Here is a 19,789-nt window from a genome sequence, read left to right on the forward strand (position 1 = left end):
CTGGTCCTGAGCAGCTTGCACTTCAGGCATTTATTTAGTATACAATGAACAACAGAAGCTTTGAGTAAACACACTTGAGGATAATTAACATGGTTAAGAGAGTAGTTTTACAAATGATTAAAACTTAGGTACCACAGTTTAAAGTAAATACCATTAGGGGGCAATTTCCCTAGTTGACCTCCCCGCCCCCACCCCCACCCCCACCCACAACCACCCAGAGGGCCATTTGGCTTAAAGATTAGTTAATGGAGGTAGGGTAAACAGATGTAACTGGGGAATCCTCTATTGTTCCTAGTATTTACCCTATGACCTAGTGCTCTAAGGTAAGAACCGGCTGCCTTTAGCCTGTTCAATTATTACAAGCTATTTAAGCTTTTGGCCTTTCAAAAGATTTGTGATTATTTCCTATAACTTTCCCTAATATTCCCTTTAATATTTTGCCATCATCCTAAGTGACTCACAACAGATCTTAATATAATTATTACATAAATGTATAATCCATATTTTTTTAGACCTGATTAATTGAATGATTCAGTGGGCTATATCAATTTTTCCTCTTTCCATTATAATAAATCTTGTTTAAGTCACTAACATGTCTTGCCTGGAAGATTATTATCTCCTAACTGGTCCCTTGTCATCCTCTCTGGATTCTTAAAATTCATTCAACAAAGAGTAACTCAATCTTTTAAAGACCTGTGTATCATAGTAAGATCATGGATTTTCTCTGCTTAAAATTTTCCAATGAGGTTTCATCACAATTATAATGAAATGTGAACTCTTTTTCACTGTTTACACAGTCCTATGGGATCTGGTCTCCACATTCCTCTTAAACTTCATTTCCTACCACTCTCCTCTCCATTCACTAGAAACCAGCTATATTATTTTTTGTCGTCGTTGTGTGTTGTTTCTTAAACACATTCTCCCAGACTTTGGGCTTTGGGTGTGTTGTTTGTCTAACTGGAATAATTGGTGCCCACATACCTACATGGGTTGCTTCTTCTCTAAAACCATGGGTGGTTGCAGATCAAACACCATGTCCTCAAAAATGTATTCCTTCTTAGTTACTCAGAAATTAAACACCAGCTGCAATAAAAGAAACTCGCAAATCTCAGTGGCTTAGTTATATATTACATTATATTAATCATGTAAACTTCAGTATGGGTAAAGGGAAGTGAAGACTGAGAAGTTCTGTTCCATGAACTATTCAAGGACTCACTCGGGCACCAATCCTTTTATGACTTGGCTCTCCTTCTGGTTCTCAGAATCCATGCCGTTCACCTGTCAGAGAAAGTAAAAGAGTGTGGAGGATTATGTCAGAGATTTTTATAAACTGTATTTGGGAGTGGAGTACTTTATTTCTACCTATATTAGTTGGAATTCAGTCACATGACCTCAACTAACTGCAGCTAGGGATGGTATATGTGGGGCAGCTGTGTGCCCAAGAGAAAATAGGATTTGATGCTATCACAGCGTTTTCCTCTGCCATGGTAGCCCTTGTGTTTATCAAATATCCACTTTACACTTCCTTTTAAATGTTGAACACACTCTCCCTAGAGGAGACAATCCAAAATTCACCTACGTATTGAATCCAGCTCAAAGTTCAGGATTTCAGAATTATACTCAGCCTTCTCCACCAAGTTCTGCTGTGGTTTGTCAAGGTCAGGGACCCAGGAACTAAAAAGATAAGTTATGTTTCAAACAGCCAATAGGGGGAAGCAAAAAATAACCATAATGAGAATTCTCGTTTGGAAACGAAAAGGAGGCACATTACCGTTATGGACTCACAGGAATTACGGAATCTTGCTGGTACTTGATGATGTGTCTGTGAAGCAAGTGGGAATTAGTATTCCAGAAGAGCAAATATATGGGATAGAATTTTAGTTGCCACCTTTTCAGGTAAGATGGGATAGAAATGGAGTCCCTGAAATAAGAAGTATGTTTCTGTACATTTCAATACTGAACCAAGAAAGGACATGTGGCTTGATGATACGTTGAAATATTTATCTGGGTGTTTCACATTTTTCCTCTCCCTCTTCCCATGTGTACTCTGAGGGTCAGACCACTTGCAGACATGAGTCACCTACTTTGAAGGAGCAACCAGAACTCTGACTCCAAAGAGTAAAACTTGATATCTGAAAAGACAGTGAAAAGAAATATTCTGTTTCACACTTACAGAGTTAGTTTTAAAATGTTCCTAAGAGGTGAAGAGAACATGCTGATGGAAGAAAGAACGGAATGGATAAAATTTGATCTCAAGAGGTGAGGTTAAAGCTGAGGTTGATGGTAGGACACAAATGGATGTTCTTTTACAGCACAAATCATTTTTATAGCAGGACCCTGACTCAGTTCTCAAGTCTGTTTCTCCTGGAACTTTCTCTTGGGAGAAGTCAACCCATCAGCCATTGAGCATCTTATGCTTATCTGTCCTTCCTTGTTTGTATCCAATGATTCTGGACACTTGTAGATAATTCTAGGACCAAGGGTGAGTTATTTGAATACAGTGGGAGATGATAGCAGAATAAGCACCTAGTCATAGTCAGTTTAGAATGACTCTTATAGAAAGTAGCCTCTGATTCAGCATGAAGAAAAATCTATAAAGCAAATGGAAAACAAAAAAGGGGCAGGGGTTGCTATTCTTCTTTCAGATAAAACAGTCTTTAAAACAGCAATGATCATGAAACACAAAGAAGGGCATTACATAATAATAAAGAGTTCAATTAAATGAGAAGATTTAATTGTCCTAAATATATATGCAACCAACACTGGAACATCCAGATTAAAAAAACATTTTGTTAGAGACCTGAGAAGACAATTAGATATCCATACAATAATAATGGAAGATGTCAACGCCCCACTGACAGTATTAGATAGATTATAGAAGCAGAAAACTCACAAAGTTATTCAGGACCTAAAACTCGACACTTGGCCAAATAGACCTAACATAACAACAACAGAATATACATTTTTTCTCAGCTGCCCATGGCATATACACTCTATAATCACTCACACACCCAGCCACAAAGCAATTCTCAACAAATTCAAAATAAATGAAATCATCCCAACCACATGGTCAGACGTAGTACAGTAAAAATAGAAATCAATACCAAGAAGATCTCTCAAAATCACACAATTACATGGAAATTAAAAAATCTACTACTGAATTTGGGTAAACAATAAAATTATGGCAAAAATCAAGACATTTTTTGAAACTAATGAAAACACAGATACAACATACCAGAATATCTGGGACACAGCTAAACAGTGTGAAGAGGAAAGTTTACAGCGTTAAATGACTACATGTAAAAGTTAGAAATACCTCAAATTAACAAACTAAAATCACACCTAAAGGAACTAGAAAAGCAAGAGCGAACTGATGACAAGGGTAACAGAAGAAAATAAATAACCCAAATCAGAGCTGACCTGAATGAAATGTAGATGAGAAAAACCATGTAAAATATATCAAAGAAACCAAAAGCATGTTCGTTAAAATAATAAATAAGATTGGTAGACTGCTAGCTAGACAAAGAAAGTAAAAAGATCCAAATAAACACAATAAGAAATGACAAAGAGGACATTACTACTAATCCCAAAGAAATACAAAAAATCCTCAGAGGCTATTATGAACACCTTTATGTACACAAACTAGAAAACCTAGAGGAAATGGTTAAATTCCTGGAATTGAATCTGGAAGAAATTGAAAACCTGAACATACCAATAATAAGTTTCAAAATTGAATCAGTAATTTAAAAAATACCACCCCAAAAAGTCCTGGACCAGAGAGATTCACAGCTGAATTCTATCAGACATATAAAGAGATTCAGTAGTATCAATACTACTGAAACTACTCCAAAAAATAGAGGAGGAGGGACTCCTCCCTAACTCATTCTGTGATGCCAGCATTATTCTGATATCAAAACCTGGTAGAGACACAATGAAAAAAGAAAACTTCAGGCCAATATCCCTGATAAACATAGATGTAAAAATCCTCAACAAAATATAAGCAAAATGAATCCAGCAGCACATCAAAAGGATAATCCACCACAATCAAGTAGGCTTTATTCTTGGGGTGCCAAGTTGGTTCAACAGATGCAAATTTTAAAAAACGTGATTAATCACATAACCAACTAGAAACAAAAAACACATGATTATTTCAACAGATGGAGAAAAGACTCTCAGTAAAATTCAACATCCCTTTATGTTAAAAGCCCTCAATCAACTAAGCATCGAAGGAACATACCTCAAAATAATAAGAACCATCTGTGACAAACCCACAGCCAACATCATACTGAATGGGCAAAAGCTGGAAGCATTCCCCTTGAGAAATGGAACAAAACAAGGATGACCACTCTCACCATTTCTATGCAACATAGTACTGGAAGTCCCAGCCAGAGCAATTAGGAAAGAGAAAGCAATAAAAGGCTCCAAATAAGAAGAAAAGAAGTCAAACTATCTCTCTTCACAGATTGTATGATTCTATACCTAAGGAAACGCCATGTTATCTGTCCAAAGCTTCCTAGGTCTCATAAACAACTTAAACAAAGTTTTAGGATACAAAATCAATATACAAAAATCAGTAGTATTTTTATATACCAATAACATCCAATCTGAGAGCCAAATCAACAACACAATCCCCTTCACATTAGACATACAAAAAACATAATATATATAGAAATCCAGCTAACCAGGGAGGTGAAAGACCTTTACAACACGAATTACAAAACACTGCTGAAAGAAATCAGAGACAACACAAATGGAAAAACATTTCATGCTCATGGATAGGAAGAATCAATATTGTTAAAATGGCCATACTACCCAAAACCATTTATAGATTCAATGCTTTTCCCATCCAACTACCAAGGACATTTTTCACAGAATTAGAAAAAAACTATTCCAAAATTCATGTGGAACAGAAAAGAGCCCAAATAGCCAAGGCAATCCCAAGCAGAAAGTACAAAGCTAGAGGCATCACTCTACCCAACTTCAAACTATACTACAAGGCTACAGTAACCAAAACAGCATGGTACTGACACAAACACAGATACAAAGACCAACAGAACAGGTTAGGGAATCCAGAAATAAAGCCATATACTTATTTTTACAAATGTGAGAAAATATTTACAAAATATGCATCCAACAAAGGCCCAATATCCAGAGTCTATAAGGAACTTAAGCAAATCAACATGTTAAAAAAAAATCTCATTTAAAAATGCTGAAAGAACATGAACAGACATTTCTCAAAATAAGACATACACGTGGCCAGCAAGGATATGAAAAAATGCTCAACATCACTAATCATCAAAGAAATACAAATTAAAACATCAATGACATACTATCTCATACCAGTCAGAATGGCTATTATTAAAAAGTAAAAAAACCAAACAAACAAACAAAAAAAAAACACATGTTGGTGATGTTGCAGAGACAAAGGATGGCTATTGAGGATATAAATTAGTTCAGCCATTGTGGAAAGCAGTTTGAAGATTTCTCAAAAAGCTTAAAACAGAACTACCATTGGATCCAGCAATCCCATTACTGAGTATATACCCAAAAGAATATAAATTTTTTTACCATAAAGGCATATGCATGTGTATGTTCATCATAACACTATTCACAATACAAAGACATGGAATCAACCTAGATGTCCATCAACTGTGGACTGGATAAAGAAAATGTGGTACATATACACCATGGAATACTATGCAGCCATAAAAAAGAACAAGATAATGCCCTTTGCAGCAACGTGGATGGAGCTGGAGGTCATTATCCTAAGCAAACTAACACAGCAGCAGAAAATGAAATACCTCATGTTCTCACTTTAAGTGGTAGCTAAACATTTAGTACATATGGACACAACAAAAGGAACAATAGACATCAGGACCCACTTAAAAGTGGAGGGTGAGAGGAGGGTGAGAATTGAAAAACTACCTGTCAGTTACTATGCTCATTAATTGGATGTCAAAGTAATCTGTACACCAAACCCCTGTTACACATAATTTACCCATTCAACAAACCTGCACATGTACCCCTTGAACCTAAAATAAAAGTTGGAAAGAAAAAAAAAGGACCCTCTGATTCAGGAAAGGGGTGCATACATGGTCCATGCTATATAGGACATGCCATAACTGTTGGAGTTCTCTGATAAGTAGTTGTCTTTCCTACTAGGCTATAAGCTCTATGATGGCAAAAGTAGTGTCTCCTTTCCTCATTATTTATTCCTCAGCTCTTAGTGCAGTGCCTGACTTATAGTAAGTTCTCAATAAAATGTGTTGAATAAATGAATAACTTTCCAGTAGCCACTTATTGCTCAACTCAATGAGAGTCAGGCATCAAAGCCTGTACATTTTCTGTGTTTGTACCAGGTCAGAGACAAATGTTTATGAAACATAGATGAAGTCCCTAGAATCTTCTTCAGAAATAATGAATTGTGTTAAGGTTTTTGTGCCCCAGATCTTCAAGTTGACCATAAAGTTTCCACCGTGTCTAACAATTAACCCAACTTCACCATCTAGAATAGACCATTTGGTGGTTAGAGGGTGGTGGGTATCGATTCTTGGTAACCAAAGCCTAAAGTTTGTGCCTCAACTGAGCTTTGAGGGAGCAAATTACATGGTATAGACTTATGTACTATGCCTTAATCCTTTGTATTGGCAGCAATCCTTAGATAAGCGAGATGGCTTTTAAGTGAAAAGTCACCTAAGGACATGAATAGCATAAGGTATATGGTGAGCAAAACGACTTGATCTACGTATTTTGGAGTTCCCGGACTAGTAGGGGTGGGAGGGAAGACAGAGTAATAGGTAGGTAGACAATATAATGCAATCATAATATCATATAAGTTTAATGATACTAAAAGTACAATGGATTATAGAATCACAAATCAGCAATAGTTAATCAATTTAAGAAGGTTAGGAAATGCTATCCAGCAGAAATGTCACTAAAATTGAAACTTGGCCAAATGAGTGTTAAAATACTGGGGATCAGATGTTCCAAACAGGAGAGCATGGATGAAGGCCCAGAGAAGAGAGAGATCATAGGGCATGGGGTGGGAAGAAATGGGGGCGAGGAGAAGGCAGGGAAGGATCAAGAATGATAGGAATGATGTACTTTGGTGAAAGTATGGTGCGTTTAAAGAACTGCGATAAGATCATTGTTGCTAAAGCTTCATGTGTGCTTGCATTCGTGTGTGTGCATACACATGCGTATTCATGAGAAGGGGTTGGATATAGACAACAGTACATCTGGAAACACGAAGAAATAATACAATGAAAGAGAACATGCATTATAGTAATAGGTTTGGCCTTTGTTCATTCTAATAGCAACAGGAAGCCTCTGAAGGTTTTAATCAAATTTGCTTTTTGGGAGAGATAAAATAACAACCTTCTCTTCATTCTCCTTAAGTCCTTCCATCTTTTAGTGCTCCTTTTGTCTGGTTAAAAACTCTAGGGCTTAAGTGTAATTGATCTGGAAAAATCACCAATGAGTGTCAGTGTCATTTGGGGGCTTTGAAAGTAACCAAGAGCTTGCATGCATAGCTTCGTTAAGACCATTCGCACTAGGCTGGATTGCCTTTGATGCCTTTGTATGGGTTCAGATTCTTAGAAAGAGAACTATCTATGGTTCATAAAGGAGACCCTTTCCTTCACTATGCTTAGGGTGAAAGTGCATTCCTCCCCTTCCCTTCCAGAGTCAGCAGACAATTAGGAAAACAAATTAACCATTCTCTCCACCAACCGCTAAATCAGCTTAAACTGAGCTGAAGCAAAAGTGACTAAGAAGCAGCGGTCATAAGAGGTGGTATAAAAGCCACTTGGTGACCAGAATCCCATTATGCAACAAGGTGAAGTGGGGGCAGACAAGGAGAGGGCAGGCACCCTGGATATAGCATTTTGAGGGAGGTGACTGTGGCAAGGGACAGAGAAAATGCGAGTTACAAGATGATGAAACCGTCCCATGAGACTGCCTCTCAGATATGGGACGTGGGAGTGTGCTAATGAGACTGAAACGCACAACCCATAGTTTCTGTCCCAGATTCCAAATTTTACATCTCTTTGTGGTAACTGGCAGAACTCTACAGAAAATCGAAGTAGAAATATTCTTTGTGGTTTATTAGCTATTTGGTTTGTAGAGGGAAGGTGAGACATTATCAGTACCTGTAATGGGAATGGTGAGCTCCACTCCATGGCTGTTGCATGGCAGGAGGCTACATCCAAAACATGTCCTTCTGGGCAGAGAGAAGACAGGCACCCTGGATACAGCATTTCAAGGGAGATGACTGTGGCAAGGGACACTGGTTACTTTTCCACCTGGATAACTGTAAGCCTACTCCAAAACATTCTATTCCTACATTCCCAGGACGGAGGGTCCTTCTCCTTAGGTTACAAAGATCATCCTGACTTGGGTAAAGTGAATGAATTGTGGTGGGGATAATTAAGACGGCAGGGGAGCCAGACGCAAGCTGTTGCAACAATCCAGTAGTGAGCAGAAGCCGGCTAAAGGAAGACAGTGGCAGTGGGGTGGAGAAAAAAGACAGAATTGGAGAATTCAAGAAGTCAGAACTTGCTAATTACCTTGCACTCCAGGTCAAGGCTGACATAGGGAGATGATGATAGAGCCAAGGTTTCTGGCTTGAGGAACTGGATGAGGAATGGATGTTTTTAAGTGGAAAAGTGAAGAAAGAAAGGGAGATCTTGAGATGGCAGAGAAGGGATAAATTCCATTTGTGATATTGACATTTGCATTGCATATCCAGGAAATAATGTCACACAGGTAGATGTGGTTGTCTTTTGTTGTTGTTATTTGTTTGTTTGTTGCTTCATTCTGGACAGTATTTTAGGTGTTCCAGAAAGCATTCATACATATGGTTGTGCATTTAGCTCCAAATGTGAGTGGATAGAAAAATATGGGAGTCAGCACAGACGGTGGATGAAACCCTGCATGGGACTGAGACGCTGAAGGCTGAGTAGATGGACAAGAAACAAGCCAAGGATGAGGAGTCTAGAAAGCATCCCAGTCCAGGCAGGCAGTGAAAGAAAGACCTACAACAGAGAAAATTCGAAAACAAGATTCAAAAGAACCACAGAGGCACTGGGAAAACGTGATGGTAAGGAATCCAGGCAGAGAGACAATCAAGCACTGCACACAGATTTAGATGGTGATAGAAAGTCATGAATCGGGTTTAGCAGAAATAAGGTACTAGAAGGGGAATTTGATAAGAGTGGTATAAGAAAAAGAAAAAATGAAGAAACGGAAGCGAGGGTCTAGAAATTAATTCTAAATAGGGGACTGGTAGAGGGTAATCGAGGGAAATAGATGGAAGACAAGCAGGAGTGCGTGTGTGTGAAAAAGAATGTGTGTGTTTGTGTGTTTGTTTGTGTGTGTAAAATTGTGTTCGCTTGTGTGCAAGTGTGTTCACACATGTTTGTGTGTATAAGTTTAAATTTGTGCGTTTGTGTGTATGCATGTGTCAATGTGTGATTGTGTTTGTATGTGTGTATTTAAGCGTGTGTGACTTGTGACTGTATCTGTGTACACGTGTGAGTGTGTATAACTGTGTGTGTATGTACACATGTTAATGTGTTTGTATGTGAAACTGTGTGCACTTGTATGTGTTCGTGTGTATTTCAGTGTTTTGTGTTTGTGAGTTGTGGCTTATGTGTTTGTGTGACTGTGTGACTTCTGGTGTGTCTCTGAAAGGGTGTTTTTCATATGTACAGTGAATGTGTATTTTGTGTGTGTTTGTGTGTGTACATGAGTATGTATATGTGTGTGAGTGTGTGAAAGTATGTAACTATGTGTGTGATTATGCTTTTGTGTGTATGTATTCATGTTAATATGTGATGTGTGTGAAAGTGTGAGCACTTTGTGGTCCTGTGTGTGTCTATGTTTCTGTGTGTGTGTTCGTGTTTTGTATGAATGTGTGTGGCTGTGAATTTTTGTCTGTGTGTGAAATAGTGTTTTGTGTGAGTGTACAGGTGTGCCAAAGTGTATTTATATGTTTATGTGATTAAGTGTGTGTAACTGTTTGTGACTGTGTGTGTAAGTGCACATGTACTAATGTGTGTGTTTCTGGGTAAAAGTGTGCACTTGTTTGTGTGTTAGTGTTTGTGTGTGAACGTGTGTTAGTGTGTTGGTGTATGTGACTGGGTGATGGTGTGAAAGGGTGTTATCTGCATGTACACTGCATGGATTGGTGTGTTTGCGTGTGAATGTTTTTGTGTGTGGTGTGCTTTTGTGTTTGTGTGTATGTATGTGAGTGTATGTTTGAGTGTTCGTGTGTGTGACTGTGTGTCTGTGTGAAAGGGTATCTGTGTGTTTGTATGTGAATGTGTTTCTATGTGGTGTGTTTTTGTATTTGTGTTTGTGTGTGAAAGTGTTTCTGTGTCAGTGTGTACACGTGAGTGTGTGTTTCTGTGTACGTGTGTTTTTGTGTGAGAGTGTGTCTCTGTGTGTTCACATAGGCACTTGGAGTAAATATAGAGGTCACCTGCTTGAATCTTGCTCTACCACTCATCAGTGACATTGTAGCATTGGGGACTTAAACTTTTTTTTCACTTAATTTTTTGTTTTAATTTTAGGTCCAGGGTTATTAATATATGTGCAGGTTTGTTATATAGATAAGCTCATGTCACAAGGGTTTATTGTACAGATTATTTCATAGTCCAGGTACTAAGCCTAGTGTCCAAAAGTTATTTATTTATTTATTTATTTATTTTTATTTATTTATTTTTTGAGATGGAGTCTCCCTCTGTCACCCAGGCTGGAGTGCAGCGGCGTGATCTCACCTCACTGCAAGCTCTGCCTCCCGGGTTCAGGCCATTCTCCTGCCTCAGCCTCCCGAGAAGCTGGGACTACAGGCGTCTACCACCACACCTGGTTAATTTTTTGTATTTTTAGTAGAGACGGGGTTTCACCATGTTAGCCAGGATGGTCTCGATTTCCTGACCTCGTGATCCGCCCACCTAGGCCTCCCAAAGTGCTGGGATTACAAGCGTGAGCCACCGTGCCCTGCCCAAAAGTTATTTTTTCTGATCCCCTCCCTCCTGTAACCTTCCCCCCTCAAGTAGGCCCCAGTCTCTGCTGTTCCCCTCTTTCTGTCCATGTGTCCTCATCATTTAGCTCTTACTTATAAGTGAGAACATGTGGTACTTGGCTTTCTGTTTCTGCATTAGTTCGCAAAGGATGGTGGCCTTCAACTCCATCCATATTCCTGCAATAGTCATGATCTTGTTCTTTTTTATAGCTGTGTAGTATTCCATGGTGTATATGTACCACATTTTCTTTATTAGAGACTTAAACTTATTCACAATTATGTCATAAATAAAATTAATCTGACAATAGCTACCTCACTATGATGATTTTAAAAGTTATAGCCAGCCGGGCGCAGTGGCTCACACCTGTAATCCCAGCACTTTGGGAGGTGATGCGGACGGATCACGAGGTCAGGAGATTGAGACCATCCTGGTTAACATGATGAAACCCCGTCTCCACTAAAAATACAAAAATTTAACCAGGTGTGGTGGCAGGCGCCTGTAGTCCCAGCTACTCGGGAGGTGGATGCAGGAGAGGGGCATGAACCCGGGGGGCAGAGGTTGCAGTGAGCGGAGATCGCGCCTCTGCACTCCAGCCTGAGCAACAGAGGGAGACTCCATCTTAAAAAACAAACCAAAAAAACAGTTATAGCCTAGAGTTTCTAAAATTCTACTGCATTTTTGGGTTCTTTCAGGTCTGCTAAAATTAAGAACTTCCTACCATTTCTAGGTAAGATCCTTGTTAAGATTCTTTGAAATAACTGAGAACTATTTCAGGAAAGCAAGGGTTAGGGGCCATAGAAGAGGGCTTTATTCTCCTTGATTCTCTTCAAAATGCAGTGCCACACAACTCATTCATTCAAGTACTCATTTATTAAGTAAATATTTATATATTTTATGCTGTGTTCTGGAAACTACTCCGGGAGATTTGATATATAAAATGATCAAAACATAAAAAGTAGTACCTACATGGAGCTTACATTCTACTAGAAAAGCCAAAAAATTAGCAATATAGATAAACCTACAAATTATATAATACTTTAGAAAGTAATAATGCACTATAGAAAAAGAAAAAGCTAGATCAAGGCAAAGTAGATCAAAGGTTCCAGGAAGAGCTGCAATTTTATGTGGAACGGCCAGGGAAGGCTTGAATGAGATCAAATCATTTCAACAACGACCCCAGGATGGTGAGGTCATTAACAATATGCACCGTGCAGAGGGAAAGCCAGTGTACATGCCCGAAGGCTGAAGAATGTCCGGTGTTCAAAGAACACAAACAGAAGGCCATCGTGACTTAAGTGCTTTTAAAGAGGAAGAGGTGGTAGGAGATGAGGTCAGTATGTGGTAATAAAGCATTGCAAGGATTTTAGCTTTTCCTCTGATTGAGAGCTGTTGGAAGGTTTGACCAGAGGAGTCATATGACTTGGGTTTTGAAATAATCGCTATGCTTGCCCCACTGATGATAGACTGTAACAGCACAATAGTGGAAGCAGGGAAATTTCTTTCTTTCTTTCTTTCTTTTGAGACGGAGTCTGCTCTGTCGCCCAGGCTGGAGTAAAGTGGCGCAATCTTGGCTCACTGCAAGCTCCGCCTCCCGGGTTCACGCCATTCTCCTGCTTCAGCCTCCGGAGTAGCTGGGACTACAGGCGCCCGCCACCAAGCCCGGCTAATTTTTTTTGTATTTTTAGTAGAGACGGGGTTTCACCGTGTTAGCCAGGATGGTCTCGATCTCATGACCTCGTGATCCGCCCGTCTCAGCCTTCCAAAGTGCTGGGATTACAGGTGTAAGCCACCGCGCCCGGCCGGGAAATTTCTTTAAAACTACTGCAATGATGTAGGCTAGAAATGATGGTGGCTTTTTACCAGAGTGACAGGAATGAAGGTTTTGAGAAAGTGGCTATATATATTATATATGTGTGTTTAGATATATATGTATATATAATGTACAGCCTACAAAATTTCCTACCAGCCTCCATAGATTATGCACACAAAAATAAATCACCTTATGACAAATGCAAGGGTCTGAGCAATTGGAAAGATGGAGTTGCCACCAATTGAGATGCGGAAAGTTATTGCTGATGTAACAGTTTTTGAGGGACTCATGGGGCACAAAGTGTTCTTCTTTGGACTTTTAAAGATATCAGACACCCATTAGACATGTTAATAGAGATGCTGAATGGACAGTTGGGCATATAAGTGAAACTTAGGAACTTAGGAGGAAGGTTTGTACTAGAGATATAAATGTTGGTGTCATCAACATATAGATGTTATTTAAAGCCATATAACTTGATGAGGTCATCGAGGAAGTGACTGTCGGTAGAGCAGAGCGACAGGGATGAAACCCTGGATGCACTTTTCATTAGGAAGTTAACTTACAGAGGAGATATCTACAAAAAAGGAGGAAGGAGGAACCAGAGGTAAGAGAAGCACCGAGGGGATGAGGGGTTTCTAGAAGCCAAAGGAAGAGGTATGTCATTGAAGAAGACACCATCAGATGTGTCACATAATGTGGGTAGCAAAGCAAGATGAAGACTGAGAATGGACCATTGGATTCAGCAACATGGAGGTCATCCATGAACTTAGTAAGGGAAGCTCCAATAGAGGTGAGTGGTGAAAGCCAGAGTGGAGTGGCTTTAAGAGAGAACAGAGTCCGGGCGCGGTGACTCTCGCCTGTAATCCCAGCACTTTGGGAGGCTGAGGTGGGTGGATCACGTGGTCGGGAGATCGAGACCATCCTGGCTAACACAGTGAAACCCTGTCTCTACTAAAAATACAAAAAAAAAAAAAAATTAGCTGGACGTGTTGGTGGGCGCTTGTAGTCCCAGCTACTCGGGAGGCTGAGGCAGAATGGCATGAACCCCGGAGGCGGAGCTTGCAGTGAGCTGAGATCGTGCCACTGCACTCCAGCCTGAGTGACAGAGTGAGACTCCATCTCAAAAAAAAAAAAAAAAAGAGAGGGAACAGAAAGCTGAATTGGAGATAGTGAGTATACACAATGTTTTGGAGAGTTTCACTTTAAAGAGAATCAAAGATATGGGGCAATGGCTGATAATAGAACTATGGTTAAGAGGTTTTTACTGTTGAGATAAGAAATACCAGCACAAGCACTATTTACAATAGCAAAGAATTGGAACCAACCTAAATGCCCGTGAATGATAGACTGGATAAAGAAAATGTGGCACATATACACTATGGAATACTATGCAGCCCTAAAAAAGAATTTCACCGAGCACGGTGGCTCACGCCTGTAATCCCAGCACTTTGGGAGGCTGAGGTGGGTGGATCACGAGGTCAGGAGTTCCAGACCAGCCTGGTCAATATGGTGAAACCCCGTCTTTACTAAAAATACAAAAATTAGCTGGGTGTGGTGGTCTGTGCCTGTAGTCCCAGCTACTCAGTAGGCTGAGGCAAAAGAATCGCCTGAACCCAGGAGGCGGACGTTGCAGTGAGCCGAGATCATGCCACTATACTCCAGCCTGGGCAACAGAGCAAGACTCTGTCTCAAAAAAAAAAAAAAAAGAATAAGTTTATATCCTTTGCAGGGACGCGGAAACCATCATTCTCAGCAAACTAACACAGGAACAGAAAACCAAACACCGCATGTTCTCACTCATAAGTGGGAGTTGAACAAGAAGAACACATGGACACAGGGAAGGGAACATCACACACCAGGGCCTGTCGGGGGGTGGGGGACAAGGGGAGAGAGAGCATTAGGACAAATACCTAATGCATGCAGGGCTTAAAACTTAGGTAATGGGTTGATAGGTGCAACAAACCACCATGGCACAGGTATACCTAGGTAATAAACCTGCACGCTATGCACATGTATCCCAGAACTTAAAGTAAAATTAAAAAAAATAAATTCCAGCACAGTTTTATGTTCATGAGAATATTTTAATTAAGTGTGATACATTAATAATATATATAAAGAGGGGAGAATTACTGAAGGCTACCACTGGATATGCAAGAAGGGTTGGGAACTAATAGACCAGTGCAAGGAATGGCATTAAATACAAATTTTTACAGTGTGTCTGTGTCCTCAACCTGTGGTGTGGGTATCACTGAAGTCTGTGAACCCTTCCCTCTAATCAATCTGCTGATATTTAGGTATAAGTAATGCTTTATAAAGTTCCTGAAAGTTATTTATTTTGCTCTATGGGATCTCCTTTAGCTCTTGTCTTAATCCATTCAGGCTGCTATAACAGAATACCATAGACTGGGTGGCTTATAAGCAACAGACATTTAGTTCTCATAGATTTGTAGGCTGGGAAATCCAGGGTCAAGGTGCTGGCAGATTTGGTGTCTGCTGAGGGCCTGCTTCCTGGTTCACCAATGGCTGTTTTTACGCTGTGTCCTCACATGGAGGAAAGGGTGAAAGAGCTCTCCAAGGTTCCTTTTATAAGGGCACTAATCCCATTCATGAGGCTCCACCCTCACGATCTAATCACCAGCAAAAAGCCCCTCACCTTCTAGTACCATCACCTTGGGGTTAGGTTTCAACAAATCAATTTTGGGAAAACACAAAGATTCTGACCATAGCAGTTCTCGTTTGGCCTATTTGTGTCTATGTACGTATATTTACTTCCAGCCTCCATCTGTTTCCTGTAAAGTTTCCATTCCATTATGAGATGTCAGTTATAAGAATCATCCTCGCTCATCATCGTGGTGGCATCATTTCCACCATGATCACCTTTCACCCTCTCTCTGTGCACCAGCTGTCTCACCTTACGGTGGTTCCCCAAAAACACCACGCGTCCTTCAGTCACAGACACTTTTCACATGCTGCTGTTATCCTGGCTAATGCCTTCATAGCCTTGAGATCTGAAGTGATCTGCTCAGGGAAGCTTTCCTCATCTGTCTGGTGAAAACAAGTCACCCTGTGTTCACTTTTTATTGTTCTTGTTGTTGTAAAGATTTATTTTTATTGTTCAACAGTAAATTGACAAATTATATATATTTATGGAATACAAAGCAATGTTATGATGCTTAAATACAATGTGAAATAATTAAATCAAACTTAATAACGTGTATATCAGCCCACACACCCGTTTTTTGTGGTGAGAACGTTTGAAATTTACTCTCAACGGTTTTGAAATGTACTCTACATTTTCATTGGCTGTATTCACCATGCTGTGCAATACATTCCAAAGAAAATAAAACTTACTTGTCCAATCTAAATGAGGCTTGATACCCTTTGACCGTTATCTCCCTGCTAACTCTATCCCTTCGTCCTCTGGTAACCACCATTCTTCTCTCTACTTCTTTGATTGTTTTATATTCCATATATGAGTGAGGTAACACAGTATTTGTCTTTCTTCTTGGCTTATTTCATTTAGTATAATGTTCTCCAATTCCGTCTATGTTGTCACAAATGACAGAATTTCTTTCTTAAGGTTTAATAATGTTCTATTGGGTATATATACCACGTTTTCTTTTTTCCCCACATTTTCTTTATTCATTCATCTGGTGATGGACCCTTAGGTTGATTTCATAACTTGGCTTTGGGAAATAGTGCTGCAACAAACATGGAAGTGCACATACCTCTTTAACACACTGATTTTAAATTTTGGGGGTATATATCCAGAAGTGAGATTGCTGGATCATATGATATTTCTACTTTTAGTTTATTTTTCCATAATGGCTGTTCTAACTTTCATTCCCACCAGCAGTGCATACAGGTTCCCTTTCCTCAACACCCTCCCCAACACGAATTGTTCATTGTTTTGACAATAACCATTTTTACACGTGTGAGGTGATATTTCATTGTAGATTTTATTTGCATTTCTGATGATTAGTGGTGTCAAACACTTCTTCATATATCTGTTGATCATTTTTATGTCTTCTCTTGAGAAATGTCTATTTAGGTAATTTCTCTATTTTTAATAGGGTTATTTGTTTGTTTTTCTGTAGAGCTGAGTTCCTTATATATTTTGGATATTAACCCCTTATCAGATGTATGGCTTTCAAGTATTTTCTCCCAAATAATAGGTTTTTTTTACTCTATTAATTGTTTCCTTTGTCTTGCAAAATCTTTTTATTTTGATGTAGTGACATTTGTCTATTTTTGCTTTTGTTGCCTGTGATTTTGGGGTCAAATCCAAAAACTCATTGCCCAGACCAATGTTGTGTAATTTTTCCCTTATGTTTTCTCTTAGTCGTTTTAGAATTTCAGGTCTTATGCTTAAGTATTTAATCCAATTTGAGTTTATTTTTGTACAGGGTGTGAGATAAGGATCCAACATTCTTATGAATGTGAATATGCACTTTTCCCAACACCACTTATTGAAGAGACTGTCCCTTTTCCAATATGTATACTTGGCACCTTTGTTAAAAATTTATTGACTATATATGCATGTATTCTTTTCTGGGTTTTATCTTCTATTCTATTGGTTGATGAGTCTATTTTCTTTTTCTTTTCTTTCTTTCTTTTTTTGAGATAGAGTCTTGCTCTGTCACCCAGGCGGGAGTGCAGTGGTGCTCACTGCAGCCTCTGCCTCCCGGGTTCAAGCAATTCTCCTGCCTCAGTTGCCTGAGTAGCTGGGATTACAGGCATGTGCCACCATGCCTGGCTAATTTTTGTATTTTTTGTAGAGACGGGGTTTCACCATGTTGGTCAGGCTGGTCTCAAACTCCTAACCTCATGATCTTCCTGCCTCAGCCTCTCAAAGTGCTGGGATTACAGGCGTGAGCCACTTCGCCCAGCCAACGAGTCTATTTTCATGCCAGTATCACACTGTTTTAATTACTATTGCTTTGTAGTGTAGTTTTAAATCATGCATGTGGTGCCTCCAGCTTTCATCTTCTTACTCATGATTCCTTTGGCTATTCAGAGTTTGTTGTGGTTCCACATTAATTTTATATTTTTTTCTGTTACTATGAATAATTACATTACAATTTTGTTAGAAATTGCATTGAGTCTATAAGTCATTTGGGGTAGTATGGACATTTTAGCAACATTAGTCTTCCAATCTATGAACACAGAATATCTTCCAATTTATTTGTGTCTTCTATAATTTTTGTTATTAACATTTTTCAGTGTACACGTCTTTCACCTTCTTGGTTAAACTTATTTCTAAATATTTTATTTTTTGAAGCTGTTGTAAATAAGATTGTTCTCTCATTTCTTTTTAGAATGTTTGTTGTTACTATGTGGAAATACTGAGCTCCTTAGTCTCCTCTGCCACCAGATCTAGCTTCAGAATGTAGACAATGTCTTGAGGGAGAAATTAGCTGCAACAATTCATTTCCAACTTTGTCTTTCTAAATCCATGCATGTGACTGCCAAATTCTGTGGGGAATTCTCTGATCCCTGTCAGTGGCTCACCGCTTCCAGCCTGAAACATCACTCAACAAATATCTCTGAAAAAAGAGCAACAGTAGATCATTAATACATCTTCGCAAGTGGGTTTTGTCTTCAGAATTTTAACTCTTACAGTTTTTGTTGCTTCCAAAACTCTCTGATGCCACCAAAAATACTTTTATAATTTATCCCACTTTTCTGGTATGATTTACACATACATACATACATACTATATAAATAACATATTAGTATTTATATAGAAAACTTTGATTTATTTAGAATATGTAATATTAAATATATTGGAATAATATAAAATATAATTATACCATGTACCTAGACTAATGTATGTATGTATGCATGTAAATATAGTACATGTATATATGTGCGTGTAAATGGCACTGTTATATTTTATATTATACATATTTTATGTACCATTTACACACACACATATAAACATACACATATTTGTAAAAGAAATTATGACACTTCCAGTGATGAGGACTGCAGCTGGGGAGAACCTGAAAACTGTCCAGGCTCAGCCTATATGCCCCTTCTTTAAGAGATTTTCCCCAACTTCCCAAGCCTGCTATATTGCCCTGATTTTTCTGAAGCATTTTTATTCTGCTTTTTTATTATTACAGAGTCTCAGAGAACATAACACCTGGCCTATTCTCTAGTTGTTTAGCAAATTCAGTCCCTAAGATGGAGTTTGAGCATCTCAAAGGCCAAAGGCAGTGTCATGGTTGAGATCTCATTATACATCCATCACTGTGATAGCTAAGTTAATGTGTCAACTTGACTTGGCCAGAGTGCCCAGTTTTGATGATGTCTCTGATTGGGGCACTGTCATCTCAGCCAGTGTCATCTTTGTAGATGCATGTCACCCTGGAGAAGACAATCCCTCCCAAGTGGAAATCCATGAAGGATAAGTGTCTATCTGATATGGTGGTCCAGAGGTCTTATATAATTTGGAGGCTCGGGTAAGAATAGCTGTGTGGGTGTCATGGTGGCTGCTAGGACTACAGATCTCTGTCACCTCCAGAAGCTTATTATGAGAGCACAAAGTTCTTTACTGCCTTCAGCCTAGATGAGCCTGTAGCATCCATCTACAGTAGATAAACACTTTGGCCACAATTTTATGCCAATTGAAGGGCTATCTTCTGGAGTCCCTCTCAGCAGTCAAAGATTTTGTCCAATGGCTGCTGTTTGAATGAGCTGGGATGTTCGCTCCAGGCTGGGATGTTTGAACAGTGTTTAGCTAAGAAAGTTTAATTTGATTATATTCGGAAGGCCATTCTCATTTTTAGAAGAATGGCTTGTAGGTTATGTGATGGAATGGAATCATGCATGATTGAACATCTGTTCCATGTGCTATAGAAGGCAGATACCTTAGCCAGGTGTGGTGGCAAGCTGGCTGGCAAAAAATGAGGAGGGGTCTCCAACATTCTGTTTTGTCACCCAG

At 39.2% G+C, this 19,789-nt stretch overlaps 1 protein-coding gene across 1 annotated transcript in view; it reads right to left on the reverse strand.

Annotated features, from left to right (window-relative positions):
- Nucleotides 1–226: 226 nt before the first annotated feature.
- The window catches only part of MKRN3 (makorin ring finger protein 3), a 63,445-nt gene continuing 43,882 nt past the window's right edge, over nt 227–19,789 (reverse strand). The window contains exon 2 of the mRNA XM_034938437.3: nt 227–1,278. Within this exon, the coding sequence (XP_034794328.1) occupies nt 1,275–1,278 (4 nt within the window). The 3' untranslated portion in view covers nt 227–1,274. The remainder of the gene's footprint in view (nt 1,279–19,789) is intronic.

This window comes from Pan paniscus, chromosome 16 (assembly GCF_029289425.2).
Source record: "Pan paniscus chromosome 16, NHGRI_mPanPan1-v2.0_pri, whole genome shotgun sequence".
NCBI lineage: Eukaryota > Metazoa > Chordata > Mammalia > Primates > Hominidae > Pan > Pan paniscus.